Below are 18,390 nucleotides of genomic sequence, written 5' to 3'. Positions count from 1 at the left end.
ACGGAGTGGTCGTGTGCTTCCAAACAGCAGCATAACAAATCCCAAACAAAAGCGAAAATTGTTTCATTTAGAAAGCAGTTTCTACAATTTACTCGTGTAAACGACAAATTATCCAAACAAGCTGCGAGGGAAAAATACTCCATCGTATAAACGCGCGTTGACAAAATAGGAAAAAGTGTAATCCGAATAATAAAAAAAAAACAATACATTTTGCCTAAACCGAATGAAAATAAAAGTGTAATATTTTGTGATTCAATGAAATGTGATTTATTACCAATTATTGGATTCGAAGATTAATTTGAGTTTCCGTGGTTTTAGTTGAGCAGCTAAAAACATAAAGAGGAAACAAATTTAATTTAATCTTTTATTTATTATCAATTTTCTGTGACCGTGTCTCTCGAAGCGTTATTCGAAAGTAAAACTTGTGTGCAGTTCAATTCGTGCTTCAGTGTTTCTTTTATTTATTTTCTTATTACCTGTATCTTTCGACAATTCTGGAATTGATTTCACTTGTACAACTATAATTTCAACATGTCTACCGCCATCATGCAGCAGTCGGCCCTTTACGATTTTGGTGACTTATTAATGAAGGTAATTTACATACATTATTTTCCATTAAATTTACTGACTAATATAATGGATAATCATCAGCTGTCAATTATTATCGTATTAGTAGTTACGTTAGTGTTTAAGTAGCACCTAATGAAAATACTACCTACCAGCAGCTATCACAATTTTTTTCATGTGCGACTTTTAAAACAATGCCCAAGACGCGGGTCAAAATTAAACTGGTTTTTCTAATTTATAAGAAATGAATTATTATTCCTCACGTATTTCTCGACACCTATTAGGTATTATAAATCGGAAATATTGCAATAAAATTGTAGACTTTCGAAGTCAGTAAGTAGGTACACTATTTATACAATTTAATTTTTGGTAATAACGTATTATTGTTGCATTGTTATCAGAAGTCGCAACACAAGTTTATCAAATCATAATCTGATTTGAATTATCGTTTGTTGCAGTAATTTGATATAATAAACGGTTAAGTAATACCTATAATTTTGTACAATAATCGTACGTACATTGAACACGGAAATCTTGAATTTGGAATTCACCATAACTTATTTTACCTATAAAAACAATCTTGACCAAAGAGATTTGACCTACTGATATGAATTATTTCTGGATAAGAGTTTTCTCAAATTACAGAATCAATCTGTAATTTAGTTGATTTGGATTTTTTAAACCATTATAATTATGGCTATTCAATTAGGTATGTAGTTGCAATTTTGTTTTTATGCTGGTACCCTCAACGATTTTATGTACATGCTTATTCGTAATGTATTTTGACATTCACATAATATTATTTTCTGTGGTAGAGGTAATGGCAAAATTGAATTTCCCACATTTAATTCATGTAGATACTTTCCTTTCCTCTCGTTGACTTTCTTGTACCTACTGAGAGTTGACATTTTGTTTTGTTAAAATCGTCGAAATATGCAATCATGGCGCGCAATATTCAGTTGTCGTAAAAGTTTTAAATTTTATAACCGCTTTCGCGAAAAGAACAACGGACAATCTTTGTGGCAAAACGTCGCCTTCGCGATGTTATTATTTCGCTTGTAAAGATTTCCATCCAGCCGGTGCCAGTTTGCTGTGTGTAGGAGGCAGCTACCAACCACACGGCCACAGATCCACCATCCTTTTCATTCGTAATGCAGGGGTACCAACACCAACCTTAGTTATACACATTCGATTAAATTAATATAAACTGGTTAATATTATTAGTATGTCCGTGTCTTGTCCGTGTATTAAATTTCCGGGACCTAATACTTGCTCCGCTCCGGGTAAAAAGTTTCAATAAGTATTATAATGTATGTAAATGTTAAAAAAAAAGTACTTTTAAAATATTTCATTTTCATTATTAAGTCTATTAAACTAAATTGCCTCTTCTGTCAAAAAAGTGAGGCTATTTATCACTCGGCAGTGTTGCCATATTTCAAATAGTTCCTGTGTTGCAAAGTGTCAAAATATAATATCTACTATTTTCATTGGATTTTGGACAAAAATTTAATAAAAAAAACATTCGGAGCAGTGGAGCACTACAAACTTTCAGTGCTCCGGGTAAAATCACATTGCTCCAGTGCTCCGAGCTCCGCTCTAACGCTCTGGATACAATACATATATAATTTTCTTAATGGATTGGGCTAAATAGATGACTTAAAATATGGAAAACTGTATATTATGCTCGTAATACTGATAGGCGAGGTTTCATAATTATTGTTTATGTTTATTCATTCGTATAAACTAGTATTAGATCACGTGATTGTATTATGCAAATAAATTGAATTAGTTTTTGTCATGTCGCGGATCTTCTGTGGCCACCGGGTATCGTTCCAGAAGTTAACAAAGGCAACACCATTTTTCTCAGTCCGTAGAATGAATTCGCCTTTCCGTAGTTGTCAGCCTAGTCAATGGATTCGTGATAGAATATTATTTGTTACGTTTAAATTCATCAATTCAGGAAAAATTATTATATTATTGCTTTGGATCAATCCAGTAGATACAACATGTATTGTACGTATTGTGTAATTAATTATTATAAATTTTATTTTTCTTAATATTGACAGTCGAAAATACATATCTACCTACACATTTTGTAATAAATCTTCAAAAAATTGATTTTAATTATTTCGTCATTCTGACAACCCTGCACAGCGACACTCACTTGCTGTCTGGGCTTTGTGTTTTGTTATGGGACCCAGGCAGCGACCTTTTAGGGCAGGTAGAGATTTCCAACACTATTCATTTATTTTATATCCTGCAGTGCTTTATTTTCCCCATGCCTTTATCTCGAAGGTTATTCGTTTTATTTTTTATTTTTTTGACCATGTACCTTACCTACCACTTAAGTAAGGTTGTAAATTGTTGCAGGGGTCGTAAAACAGTAGGTATATCTACTGTAATAATTTTATAAAAATAAATAAAATGTGTACAGTACTTATGTTATGTTTTACATATCAGGCCCTCTTGATTGTCCTTTACTATTGTTTTTTTTTCTGTAGGTAATGATTATCTTTGACAGTTAACACTATTTTAGGCTACTTCAGCTGAGGCATGGTCTAAAAAAAAAAGATCGTGGCTAGGCGATGCGCGGATTGTGCAAATGACGCGTGCCGTACGAAATAAAATTTGTCAATTATTAATAAAGTCGAAATAGAATTATATTACTAATAATAATAATAGTATATTCTTTGACATTTTTTCTTTTTTAAGTACATACGTTAAGTTTTTAAGTCATCTTTACACGATTTAAGAATATTTTCACCCGACGCCATGACAAGACAAATCGACGTGCAGACACCTCCTGTCGGTCTCCGATTGGCGACTAGTGAGAAATTTCGTGGCACCTACTGTTGAAAATTATTTGCCGTTTCACTGAAGTACGCAATCGTGGATGGCTTTATAATTTATATCAATTATTTTATTCGAATTGTATGTTCAACATACGTTGATACTTTTGCTCGTTAAAATCCAATCATGTGTCCATCCGAGCCAATAGAATTTAATCTTCTTTTCTTGCTCCCCAATGAAAAAGACAATAGAATAGACATTCAATGTTTTTTTTTCAATTTCATGTGTTTCCGATTCTTTCTTAATTTGAAAACGTGAATAGTTATCTGCAGATATACAAACTTATCTGTAGAATGGCCAAAAATGCAACTACGAACTACCACAGGACGCCATTTTGAAAATGTCATTCGAATGTCAGATTTTGTCTAGTTACGAGTCTTGATTGGGTAGTTTTCGACAGTGGCTACCCCATCCCATTCTTCAGATAAGTTTGTAGGTCCGTAGTTAGATTTTATAAGGATATTTTTTGATTTTTCATCCCTGGTCTAATACTTAATAATAATAATGTTTTCACAAATGCATACGTTAGGTATATAAGATTTTACTACGATTGTAAATAAGTAAGATGGCGTATGAAATGGACGAAAAAAACGTTGCATCGTGATTTGTTAAGGATTTCAGCCCATCTAAGCATGTTGCATTGTGTACAACTTTTTTTATGTTATGTGAATAGGAACCCTCGATATTATTGTTAATTTCGCGCAGGTATATCGAATATCCCCCAGTCAGGTGTCATTTTTTCTGCTACACACCTTTTTCAACATTGGAAAGTACTACTTATCTATCTACTAACTGTTATTTTTAAGTTAAACGTGAATACCTACCTGTCCTTGTCATTAATGTGTGCATTTCCCTTGGATTATTTAAGATGCTTAACATTATGGATTAGGTACTACATACATAAGTACTTACTTAATGTTTATAATTGAATTATTTCTATTCGATATAGACAGAATATTAATATAAAGGTGAGGTTACATTCGTCTTTAAGCAATGAAACTTTTTTGTAGAAACTTCGTCAACTCGGTCATTTTAATGTTGTAATCTTTATTTATTAAAGAATTCGGCAAGGGTTTATTTCCTCTAGTGACTGGCATACATAGGGATAGGTAATTAACCTTGGCGATAATAATAATTAAACCATCATTTTGCTAATGACAAATAAGTACTTCCAGCAGGTATTTTAACTGCAAGTAATTTGCATTTGACGATAAAATCTATTTCATTGAAAGGTCGTTGGCATTAATTTCCATGAACCTGCCATTTAAAAATGATATCATTAAACGTACATATGAGAAGGCTACCCACTCTATTATGTATTAGGTTAAATACCTGTGAAATATGGATACCTACCTACTAAACGTACAATGCTTAGGTTAGGTATAATGATTAAGGTTTATTTTCAAACGGTTATCAAGTACCTACTGTGTCATAATATCTACATATATTATCATTAGCTATATCAGTTAAGTTGTTGAATCTTCCCAATTATTATTCTTGCTCTATTGTTTTAAATTTAGAATAACCTATTAATTACTTCGAATGTAAAATACATTTTCGCCATTCCTCGGGTATTGTTAAAATCGGGGGTCAGATTTGGAGACAAGTCGACTAAACCTTTTTATGACCTCATCGACCCAATCTCAATCAAAATCATTCATATCGTTATCTAGGTATTATGCACACCATTTGTTTGCTATAATAATAATTATTAGTTATTGTTATTACCAGGGCACACCTGGGTTAATAATGTTATCAATGGCTGTGTATTTTATTATATCGATAACATTAATAATTGTTTGTCTCGCGGATCGCGCATAATATCATTATTTGCGACTAGCTCATCACAACACATCAATTCATATAAATTTCTACAGTATTATTTCATATTATGTATTATGTTGGTAGCTGTTTTCGTTACCCGTTAGGTAGGTATATGGCCGCCATTTTTTTTACCATTTCGAGTCGTGGCTGTTCGAGTTGTTCGCGTAATCACACAATCGCTTGTTTTCCAATATTTTGATGCCTACATCCTACAATCTACATGTTCAACGATTTTTTTGTGCTTCGCGTCTCCTTGACTCAAATCACGACGCTGATGATGCTAACGATATGATTTAGTTATAAAATAAAATTAACAACCAAAGCAGTGAAGTGCTGCATATTTTTTCCCGTGACATTCGCTCTTGTCGGCAATACGATAGCTTATAATATGTACTTATTTAGTATATCAATAACCTTCTGTTTAATTGCGATGGCAACACTACTACTATAAATACAATATTTTTCAGCGTGAATTGGCGACATCTTGTATAATATCATAATCAATAAACGAACGTTTTTTGTTATTTATTATCTAATGGGGCGAATCTAAAATGTTTAGGCATGTTGTGGTTTTAGTAGATGTTTTTTTGAACACAGCTACGAAATAGGTATTACAAATTACAGAACATCGCAATAAAACAGTCCGTCTACATTCAGGTTTATACCTATACGTCAGTCTTACTGTTTTATAAACCCTCATTTGTTTTATAAGCAAGTAAATGATGACGTTTTTGTAATAATTTTCCAATTTCGAGTCACATTTGCTTATTGCTCCAATAGTAAGACGAATAATGGAATCTCTTGACTTATTATTTTTGTTTTGTTCTAGTTGCAATGTTGTCACCTAGTTTCCCTTCAAATTATGTAGGGTTGACACTATATTATCGCCATTGCTATGGTAAATGGTTATAGGTGCAGATTTTGTCATTTTTAGATTTGACATAAATGGTGATGTATTCTCTGATTTGATAACTGTCTGATTAACCGAACTGATATGTCGAAAGAATTTAAATACAAATAATGTTACACCAAATGAAAATTTCTATATGCTAGAATAGAACAAGAAAACTAGTACATATTATATTATAAAAAGCTAATTATTGTTATTTTGATACAGTATTCAGACTTTTGGTTTACAATTCTGTGTATCACAGATTTCAAAACTTTTTTGCTCTCCTGTAAAATACTGAGTTCACACACCCAATTTAATATACATTACCTACCTACTTAATTTGTCTTATAATTTTGTAAAATGGGATTCTACCAATTAAATAATGCTGACTCAATTAATAAATACCCACATAGTAATACCTATTCAATGTATGTATGCATATCTGTTTTCATAATTTGTCTTAACTTTCAACTACCAAACACAAAGATGTGATTCATTATTGATTAATGATATGTAATGAATGAATGATATTTGAACACAGAACATGAATGATGTACCTACTTCTACTTCAGTTTTTCAATACACGCCGTATTATTCATTATTGTGCTAGTAAGTGTAAATATTTTTTTCTCATACCTATGTCGGTCCTGTATATAAAAATAATCTTTGGGACAGCACTGCACGTTTACGCGGTTTTATGTCATATAATATACCGTGGCCGGTCGCGTATTCATAAGTGCCCCATTGTTCTGCGAATGGAACCGCGACCAGGTAAAATAATGCACAATGCAAGCGGGGTGGGTGTGCATGCAGTTAAATCATAACGTAATAAATAAAAGTTAGCGATAAACAATACGCATTACGAGAATTTAGTGCATTGGTAATAATGCAATCGAAAGTGAAAAAAGAGTAATTGTTAATACCTATCTACAAGCTGGTTTGCGAAAGCTAGGTTATGTTACCAGTTACAGATATGTTTAAACAACCTTGCATGCATGCAATGCATGAAATTTAAACAAACAATGGACCTAAGTGATAGGTTATCTACACTTCGCATTGCAGGTTCGTTTGCAGAAAACTTAACACTTCTACCACGACAATCCTCTATAATTTCAGATTCACCCAATACGTTTATTACATCCTTGAAGCTATGTGCATATATTGTCAAAATAAGTCCCTTGCATACTTGGAATTCAAGGGATTGGATAGTATATTATTAAATTCGACTTCGACGATCACGCATTACCGAATCAAAGCAGACGTTTTGATATAAAAGTTAGCTTTAAATACGTGTGCAAAGAACCTTCCTCGTCCATTTTATGTAGGCAGCCAAATGCAATAGGTACATATGTTTTTTAAGGTGAATAGTGTAATAAACTGAGAAAAAATCCTTAGTTCTGTCATTTATCACCAGTCGGCGATACTTGCAAAAACATATTAGATTAATAAATAAATCTATTGAGACGTAAGTAGGTAAGGCAAAATAGTTGGTATTTGCGTCACTATAATTTTTATTACAAAATAGAACCTTTGTAATTCGCATGGCTGATCTCAGAATGATTGATATACGAGCATTGATACGATTGCTTTATCCGTTTATCGCTTTCTCCATAAATAAACCCTTTGCTTTCGCGTGCAGTAAAATTTTCACGTACCTACCTACACCCACCATAATAATTCTCTGTGGTTGAAATGAACGCAAACGTGTTTTGTGCGCAGAAATTGTGTGCTATCCAGCGGATGGAATTGACACGCATGCGCGAAGTGTTTTATGAGAATACGATTTCTCGGAAGGAGGCTGGGACTTTTGGGTGTTGTTAGGTATTTTGGCTTATCCTGTGAAGGGCGGATAAAATCGATTATATTATTATTATCAAACTCGGCTTTACTAATGTGTGTATTTCCGGTACTAAAACAAGGCAATTAACCATTCTTATTCTTTATACTCACTTGTCTCGTTCTTGTCTAATAAAATAAATCTTTGATGAAAAGTGCAGATTATTTTTTAGCAATGCGTACTACTTATCAATTCCTAGATAATATGTATATGTAGGTTTGTTGATTTTCTATTTCAATGAAGTGTAATAATTACCACAAACAAAACGTGACAGAATATTTTTTTTATTAAACAGTGACCAAAAACAACTAGGAAACTACCTACCTACACTTAGGTATAATCACCGCTGCGAGCATCATAATGTCGATTTGCGAAAGTACACGTCCTCTGCTCTTCTTTCACGTATCTATTCCCCGACCTCTGTTTCCTTAACAAATTCAAATGTACTTATTTACCTATAGTGAACCTTACATTATAATTAAAACATTATTAAAAAACAAGAAACAGTAGGTTTATTATTATCAAAAATAGTAGGTACCTTGACAGGGTAAATTATTATAATAAGTAGGTACTAACACCATGTAGTTGTACCAACAACGAACGACTTGACTTCACTACTTTGAACTATCGAGAGGATTTTTGAAATAATCAGAACGCTTATTTATTAGTTATTGAGATCTGCAATAGTGTACAAAATCTTCAATACAATATAGTTTTGAAACGTCATGGTCATTTAATTTCTTGAATATCAGTCCGTGGGATAAATGAATTGTCCGAATACGAAATGTCTTACGGATCATGTGTTGTTGTTTGGTATTTGTGATCATTTCATTTCTTGATCACGACACGCCGTGTTATCGTGCTGCCTTATGGAAAAGAAATCGTTTATGATTTAATTAATAGATTATTGTTGTGATGTGTTCATAAACATAAATTCGAATTCAGCTTCCGTAAGACCGGCTCTGGTATTTACTTTCGTTTTTTTTTTCATCGCCGATGGTACTTTCGCGGTCGCGTAACACCTTGTGATCACAAATAACCCGCCTTTGCCCACTTCTCTAGACCTCGGGCTGGGCAATTATTCTGTGATATCGCGGTTTTTTCATAGGCGCTTTATTATTATGGGCAATCAGAAACTCTGTATGAGTGATTTTTATTAATGATTATATTACCCGTAATCTTACGAAGCCATCCGACCGAAGCTTGGGAGTGTTAAACTTTTTAAAAGTATCACACTAATTCAGGACGTTGCTGTAGGTGTAGAATCTCGTTTAGAATAAAAAATACAAGTAAATCAACTAGGGAAAAAACAAGATAGAGGGAAAAAAAGCAAAAAATAATTTTATAGAAAACAACGATAATTAAAAAAAAATACAAATTAAACAATAAAATAGAGTTTGAAAAACAGAATACATAATGCATCGCTAAAAATGTATATCTCCAGGGAGTGCATTGTGTGATTTAATTGATATAAATACAGTTAACCTACTTCAATGGAATTTGTCTTCAAAGTACAGCCTAATTCTTTTTTGTACTTTTCTACCACTTGGGTAGAACATAACACCGTATCACAGAACAGATTAATAAATATAATTCAGATAGTCTATCTATACCCCAATACACTACAATTTGAAGCAGGTTTTTGAATGTGAGTGTCCTACGAAAATTAAACACACATCGATCTGCAATAGTGTGTTTTTAGCTTTTAATACACGAATATTGAATGAGCGTCAGTGCATAAACCGATAGCATTTGTCACAACGAAGGGCAAGTTCAGAATGACGTATTCTTGACACGTGTTTAAGTTTATCACATATTCTTCCACTTCCACACTCGAGATCGGTTGCCTGTTACTCCACTCAATTCCTATTATCCGGTTTCAAACCAACTCCTGTCGGAATTGGACTGCGCGATGTATTACTTGTAAATCGTGTTCCATTACAGAATGGCTGTGGCTTGTGTAGGTACATATATACAACCCGACCCCCGCTTTTGTCTTTTACACTGCGTACAGAGCAATTAGTTTACAACCATGACATAATATAATGGTGACCGAACGACCAGAAGAGCAACCAGCCCGTCCAAAGTCCATGTTTCGAATTTGGCGTTGCATGGTTTCTGTTTTAGTCGATGTATTAGCGTCGTCTTCCATTTTGAGAAGCACTGAGCTCTCGGCTACGTAATTCAGTGTTTTAATACTACTCAAGAAAGTGAAAGCGAGCACTACGTTTATTATACACTCGTATTATTAATAATGAATTGCGTATCTGGAGGTATGTGCATACATTGTAATAATATTATGAGGAAACAGGAAATTTCTAGCAGTGCCTATTCGTACGGTATTGCCATATCATTTAATAAATTTATGAAGTCATTATTACGATTGTTCGGTTGGTATTAACTGGCGGATTCAAACGGAGAATGAATGTGATAAGATAATATTATCGATTCGTTATAATGTTCTTGATTCAAAATTTCAAATAAACAAACTTAAGATGCTGCAAAACAGCATTCCTTTTTCGAACGAATTCAAATTCCACTGACAATCAGTATAACAAATTGTGTTCGCATCTCATTCGGTAGATAGTAACTTTGTGTGTATAAATTTCCACTGGCAGTAATAATTAGATTGATACAGCAATCTTCAACATCGACGGTGCTTGAATAGAAGGTTGCATCATTATCACTAGACCGGAAGTAGTATTAACCGGGAGACTTCTTCCGGCTATCCATTTCCTTCCTCGTTTAAAAACTGAGATTTGCTGCAGTTCGGCTAAGGTCGAGCGGCTTCGCGACAGCTCGGTTTTTTTAAACCTGAGATTTTCAAGGTGCAATTAGTTTCTTGCACACTATTATTGTCTGCGAACTTTCTGTAGATGCATTTTGAAGGCATTTTTACAACGTTTTGTGGGCGATCGATTCGCTGATTCCGATCATTATTCATTTTAATTTCAATGTTACTCCTTATCTGAAATCAATGTTATTCGACGATTTATCCTTGTGTAGGTAGTTCTATGAAACAATTGATTTAGTATTAGGCAAGATTATTTGGAATTATTCACAATTTCGAAACGAGGAATTATAAATCGCAGTTACGCGAAACCGGCGTTGATCATGACGATAAATTGAATAATAAATAATAATAATAATATCGATCAATGGCACATGATGGAATTTGAATTTAAATGATCACCGATGGATTGCAGCAAAGTGTGCATTTGCAAACCCGGGTCGCAAAAAATGACTCCAATGGAATATTACAAAATTTAAATCAATTACTTACTGTCGAACAAGAGCTTCTTGTCAACGTTAAAACTGTGAACAAGCCCCTCTTCTTTTTAACCGCACTTCAACTGCAACGACTTCTGGTTATCGACGAGTTGTCGAACTGTGAACTGACAAGCCCATCCTATTTAGTTAATCGCACTTAGACTACAGCGACTTCCGGTTATCGCCTAGATCTTGTCGGACAGTAGAAGATAAATTTAATACTGGATGCAGTAGTAGGTATATCATTAAAAGAAAAATCCCTGCCTAATCTATATTGTATACTATAAATATAAATAATGAATGCCTTACCGAATAATACCGAAAAAAGTATATAGGGTAAACTGGGGCAATATTGAACAAAGGGTTGTGATTAATTTTTGATCCACTTTTCTTAGTTATGGAAAAGCTCATCTGATCCACTATTTGAGCCTGTTGATTTCCTACAACTTGGCTATGAGTGACGAGAAAATAATTTGTATCCAAGACAAATGACGAATGAACATCTACCAAATTATTTAGTTAAAACATGCAAATGCAATTCTAACTGCCGTACATTATCATGTAGTTATAAGAAATCGGCTATGATGTGTATATCATTGTGCAAATGTTTAAGTAGTGTTTGTAAAAACTGTGATCATGATGCTTATAGCAGTTTGAACACTTGACTTGTTGTTTTTTTTTTTTTAATAAATGTGTACTTAGTGTTGTTAGTGGTTATCGTTATTTCATTTATTCACCTACCCATATATACAACCTACATTGTTTCTGGATTATACTAAAACTAATGTCACATGCATAGATATAGTAAAGAAACCAAAATCTGGGTGATTCTATACAAATTTGCTACTAAATAAAATAATTTAAGCCAAGAAGGATCCTAAGAATCGATAATTTTGAACACATTGCACTACCCGCTATTTTTATTTTTTCAAATGGGACGAACCATTCTACGACCATGCCTATGGCATGGTACAAGTTTTGCATTTTCAATCGATCCGTGATTCGGTCTTGGTTTTATTGAAGAACTCTGAACAATTTTTGGTGAGTTATAAAAAAAAAATTATAAACTCAATAAAATAAATTAACACTGATATCGCCTGGCAGCATTGACATGATATATCTTTATGACCCCTAGAACCTATTCTAATTATTGACAGAATGCGTTCCGCATATTATGTATACGAACGAATTCAATGGGAGCCTGGACTATTTATGTTTGACCTTATGTTTGGAATCTGCGTCGACGCACGCCAACTGCAGTGTCACATTTTGATAATGTAATACAATATTATAATTTTTAATCAGAAAGCAGATAAGACTTCTTCCAGACTGTCGAAAACTCGAAAAAAAAGACGTCGTAGATAAATTAATTTCATTGCTTACTTACGTTGTTATGAAATTTTAAAACGAGTTATTTTGTAATCTTAATTTTACTTTTATGTAATTACTTGCAAGCGTTAAAGAAAGAATCAACTGTCAGTTGTAATGGTAATCTTGAATATTCTTAACAGGCTACGATCAACTTCAACATCTTGCTTAAGGCGCCTCAGGGACCCGCGTTTTTTTTATAAATCGAATTATAATATTATTCACAACGGCCATTAGAATATTCCTACTCTACAGAAAGAATAATTATCTTGTAGACCTTGTGACGTAGAATGTTTAGGTATATGTTCTGTCAGTTACAAACTTATACGCCTTCCGCTACATTTATATACCAATGCGCAGTGGAGTCATTAGATTACAGTCCTACAAGAAGTGGTTCGCAGTTTCATTCATCGACTTTACTAATACTGATTTGGATACTAACACTCGATAACTTTTTTTTTAACACGGTGTGGAATGACTACTGAAGACACGCACAATGGATTATTTTAGCCACATTTATCTATTTCCGAAATATGTAAGAAATTCTTGGCAGTAGGTAGGTAAGTACTATTGTGCGCAAATTTTTTACAGAGCCCACTTTCAACGGTGGCTCGCACGTACCGTAAGTACTGATTGATACGAGTGGCGAAGCGTGGAAGTAGGCTGTGGAGATCTGACATACATATTGCACACTAAAATTTGTCGGTCAAACTTATTTTTTTCATTGAATTAATAATACAAATTACAGATGGTGATAGTTAGTTTTTAAAATTCAATATACCCTTACCTAAACTCAACCATCGTAGTGGAGGTAGGCTGTGGATATCCGACAAAAAAATACATAAGTCATCCATAAATTGTTTTCGTTAAATTGTGATTACTATGTGCAGATGGTTGTTAGTTTTTTTTAAATTATTGTTACCACTGTCAAACCAAATCATAATATTAGTCCACCTAAAATAATGTAAGTATAATTTAATATGGTATAAATTCAGATATTTTATGATATACTAATATTTATGACTGTTATCTATTATGGCTTGGTTTACGCAGGGTTTAAAAGTATGTCTGGTAAAGTTTTTAGTGTGCATTATTTATGTTCGATCTCACCAACCTACCTCCACCCTTCGCCACTGATCTAGCTACATACCGACATCACGTCAAACTCTGTTTGCGTATCGAACCTGTGCGAGTTTAGCTAAAAGCTTATTCTATATGGGAAATGAATTGGCAAACCTGACCAAAATTGATAATGCACTTCATAATTACACTTGCAAGTAGGTATGTACTGCCGTTTGTGTAGTAGAATTTGTTCTAAGAATCTAAACTACACGTTAATATGGCCTGGGGAATTAACATGATATAAACTAGCGATGCAGGCAAAAAACGTTAATTCGTTATTATTCTCCGTAAAATTTGATTTTGCGCTGCAATTAGGTAACTATCGGTTCGCAAATGAGTGTACATATTTTAAAAACACGCTCAACTGAACTGGCGCGTTTGATACCACTGTTAATATATTATTTTAAGATCTATCTATACCTGAGATCTATACATTATTCATATTGATTGTTTCTTATATATAATAAATAATACAGGTATTCCAATCTCTCAGGTTGCGATGCTGTGAACGAATATGCATTATAAATATAGATAATATATTATTTATGTCAGTTTTTAGCACGTAGCAATAAAATAACGTATTTCCGCGTTCTACAGAGTTCCTCAGTCTGTTCTGATTTCACGCAAACTCATGCAATCAAACGCGATAGTAATTGTTAATTATTATTGATTTATTTATTGTTTTACATATTTAATATCGTGACTATTTTTATTAGTTTATTGCTCGTCACGTGCTCGATTGTTGTTTGTGTGTAATAACTGCAATTGGTACAATATAACATACGTACCATTATATTGTTATGGACTGAACTGATTGATTTGGAATCCGTTACCTGACCCATATATTCCATGAGATAGTCCCGTCTATTTTGATACCAGTGGGTCTATTCTATACACAAGGCGGTCATCGACGGTTAGTTATGGGAAGTTAACTGTCTAAACACCAGCGTTGAGAAAAAGAAATTATATAATTTTTCAATGAAATTGGTCAATATCAAACCTTTCAATCAAGCAGACCGCAAATAATCTGTCAATTATTGAATAATCGTTTCAAGTATACTGTCCGCAATGTACATAAAACTAGCGATATAATAAAGCCATAACTATGATGTAATATTAAATTACACATTAAAACAACTATTAAAATATTACAGTGTTTCAATATCTACATTTCCCGTCAGATAGAGTTATTATCGATGTGACGGTTAACAAACATAAAACAAACTAATTGACGATAAATTGTGACCCTCACGTGATATGTAGTGGATGACAATATTTTGTTCGTACAACATACAACGTCTGCTGTACAAACTGTTGCTCTGCTGGAGTTTGACAATCCTTTTTATCTAACTGTTTTGATGATGTCGATAAAATGCTGAATGAACTGAAAACGCTCACTGGCGATTGTAGCCTAAACTGAGTGATATTCTCCTTGTTACAATTTAATTCTTCCCGAAAATCGATAAAATAAGTCTTCCATTACTACAAAAATTCCCTTCAAAACCCGATACTTTTGTCTTCATAGCAATCGTGTGCAAATAAACGCATTACTCCTGTGCCTTGATTTGATTGGCTGTTTCTCCGGTCTGCGCGTGCGTATTTCTCTGTTCACCCACTGCCTTACCTGCCTACCCCGCTCGCCCCGTTTCCCCTTAATTCCAATCTGCCTACCCCGTTGCGGTCTGAAGCTGGGATTTAATTTTATTATTGTGCGCCCGACGTTTTTTCTTATTATGGCTGCAGTAATAATAAATTTAGGATCAGGGTTGCCTACAGAATAAACTGACGTCTACATACATAACTCTGGTTTATTTACTACTTAATGTTGTACGTACATATTATTTTCTTGGTAACGCTTGTGATTTTAATGCTGTAGTTACTGGACATCTATAATACATGACAGATTAAAGCTTGTTTTTAATTATCATTAATGCAGTGATTTTATGACATTTTGGTGTCTTTCTAAATTAGGCACAGTTCGTTAAAAAGATTCGTACATACAGGGAGCACCTTATAGATATCATTTCAACAAAACCACTGTAACCGACCGATTTCAGTAGGTAGGTATAATGTTCGCACGGAGTACCTATATTGTCTGGAAAGAACGACTTAATTCTATTGATTTTGTGACGTTGCGTTTTTTGCAACCCCCTGATACCTAATCACAAACTATCCCAGTATCTAAACTAAAATACGTATATAATTAATGTATGGGTGCATTCTTTTATCCTAGAGAGTTTCCTAATAAAAATACCTCTTCCCCATTTTAGAATTTTATCAATAATTAATTATCCATTCCCCACATTCCATACCTAGCTCATTTTCTCCTCCGATTGTCGTAGAGGTTCGTCGCACTGACCGATTTTGAGGCTTTCTACGATAAAAAAATACTAAGTAGGTACCATTCAAACGATTTGTTTTTTTTTTCAAATACGTATGGTATGATTGTATTTAGTTCATTTTATTCGCGCAAGCCGAAAGGAGACTTCTTTTTTACAATACATTTGTATGAATTATTCTTTTTTTTTTTTTTTGATTTTTGTATAATTTAATAACTTTGACCGGGTGGAGGCCGTTTTTCATTTTTTTTTATGAGAATCTATCAAAGAAAAAAGTCGTAGCTTCATTCTCCTTATGATATTAAACTCCAATGTAAATTTCGGTAACGTGCCATAAAAAAAATGTTATATCTGGTGAATACGAAGTTAATCAACATACTTTATAAATAAACTACGTATTAGTCAGCCTTTCAAATGTAAATGCTTCTGTTGTTAAAATAATACATATTTAAGTATCATGATTTCCGCATAATCCATCAACGGACAACCCTGACTCCACGCTCCAGCGAACCGACTTCTTCAGGTAGTCGAGTAAAAAGAGTAAAGCAATTATTTCACCTGTTTCTACTGAGTACCAGGTACTCCAACGCCTTTGTTATTGTTTTTACTAAGTGCCTGGCTACTTCACTTACCTGCTTAGTGTCTCGCTAATTGCCTATGGGGCCTTATGCCATTATTACCTGTGCATCAGGTCTTCTGTCGAAAGTTTGTTCATTGTTTTTGCTAAAGTAAAAAGATAAGGCTCATTTTTTGCTTTGATAATTATTTCGTATTGACAGCTTTTGTTCGTATTCATTGGGTACAGTATTTCATATTGTTTTGCTGCATACAATCTCCTTATCGTATTATATAAAAATACATTGTCTGTCGTCTTGGTATCCTCGTCTGTCCGTCGCCATTTTCCACAATACAACTACCTATATAGGTTACTGATAAATCAGTATACAGTGCATTGTAGCAAACAATTCTAATACATCTGCGAATCGCCTATGTTACCATCGCAAAATGATTTACACATACCTGCAGTACCTTCACATAACACTATTAATTTGTATTGACAATCTTCTCCTCCCTACGCGACCCTCCAACTTTCTATGCATTATGACCTGGTGTAAATAAAAGTATACTTGTCGTCACGGAAATACAGCCTTTCTGTGCTTGATAGTGGTTAATTCTCTTGACATCTTCTCGTTCCTCCGTTCTTTTGTCTGCCATATTTACCATATTTAGCAGAATATCGTGCAGGATCATTAAATTCAACCCGGAAACCTAATTAATAATAATTAATTCACCTTGCAAATGGCACCACAGTATTTGACAAGGCTCCACTGTACCATTCGCAACGGTTGGTCAAGTTAACTTGTTGACCCGAAGTTGCAAAAAAAATAAACAATATTCACAGATTCGTGTTTGGTGTTTTGCTTCAAAGAGCATTCTCGTGCCATGCTCGGCTCGGTCTATTCCGTGGAGTTTTTATTAATTCGCAATAAAAACGAGAATAAGGAGGCCATGTTTTGGGCCACGCGGGTCCCGACGAATTAGACACGGCCATTGCCACAATGGCAACCTGCCTGGTTGCGTCCTTGGACGAAAATAAAAGTGAACCTTGAAGATTAGACAGCCAGACGTGTCCACGTTTGTGAATTTGACATGGCACAGACCAGGCATGCCCAACTTCAAGTAGCCTGTGAAGTACCACACTCTACCGTTGTCATTCTTCAACTTGGATAAACGTATAATAGGTATTTGACTTTACAAATTAAATAACACGTCTTTCACCATCACAAAGAAATTTCCCATTCGTCGTGAAACTTATGTTTTGGGCACTCAACTATTCTCTTACTATGAATATAGTGCACACTGCGTGACAGTACGGGGAGATTATGACTCAGTTTAAAGCTCCGGGATTCACATCTCCTCTTTCTCTCACTCCTGTTGCAATTCGAATCAAGTGATGCGACCCCTCTTCCTGGTTAATTTGAAAACGACTTGCACGTAAACTGGTCAATGAAATGAAATTAGTATTAGGTAATTCTTCCTCCGAAAAATTACAATGACATTACTACTACATCTGAATGCTCGTTTTTCCATTTTGGTCGTTGTGTTAGGCGGCGGCAAATATATGGAAGATAGATTAGAATAAGAATGAATTAATTGTTCACACATGTTGTGTTTTCGATAGCACAGCGACAACACTGGCCATGTATCGGGCAGTAAATGCAACCACTACAATATTGAGATGCTTGGATTGTCGCGCCAAACGGACATATTCCAACAATATTATTGGAATTATATTATTAGTATATTGTTAACTTTACAGT

The 18,390-nt window shown here is 34.1% G+C and overlaps 1 protein-coding gene across 1 annotated transcript in view; it reads left to right on the top strand.

The window, feature by feature from the left end:
• Positions 1 to 399: 399 nt before the first annotated feature.
• Tis11 (Tis11 zinc finger protein) overlaps positions 400 to 18,390 on the top strand; it is a 127,712-nt gene continuing 109,721 nt past the window's right edge. The window contains exon 1 of the mRNA XM_085948914.1: positions 400 to 591. Coding sequence (XP_085805040.1) covers positions 532 to 591 — 60 coding nt within the window. The 5' untranslated portion in view covers positions 400 to 531. The remainder of the gene's footprint in view (positions 592 to 18,390) is intronic.

The sequence above is a fragment of the Rhyacophila brunnea genome, unplaced genomic scaffold, assembly GCF_057557595.1.
Source record: "Rhyacophila brunnea isolate RB1 unplaced genomic scaffold, BYU_Rbru_1.0 scaffold_21, whole genome shotgun sequence".
Lineage (NCBI taxonomy): Eukaryota > Metazoa > Arthropoda > Insecta > Trichoptera > Rhyacophilidae > Rhyacophila > Rhyacophila brunnea.
The sequence above is the reverse complement of the archived record's forward strand: the minus strand, read 5'-3'. Positions and strand labels throughout refer to the sequence as shown.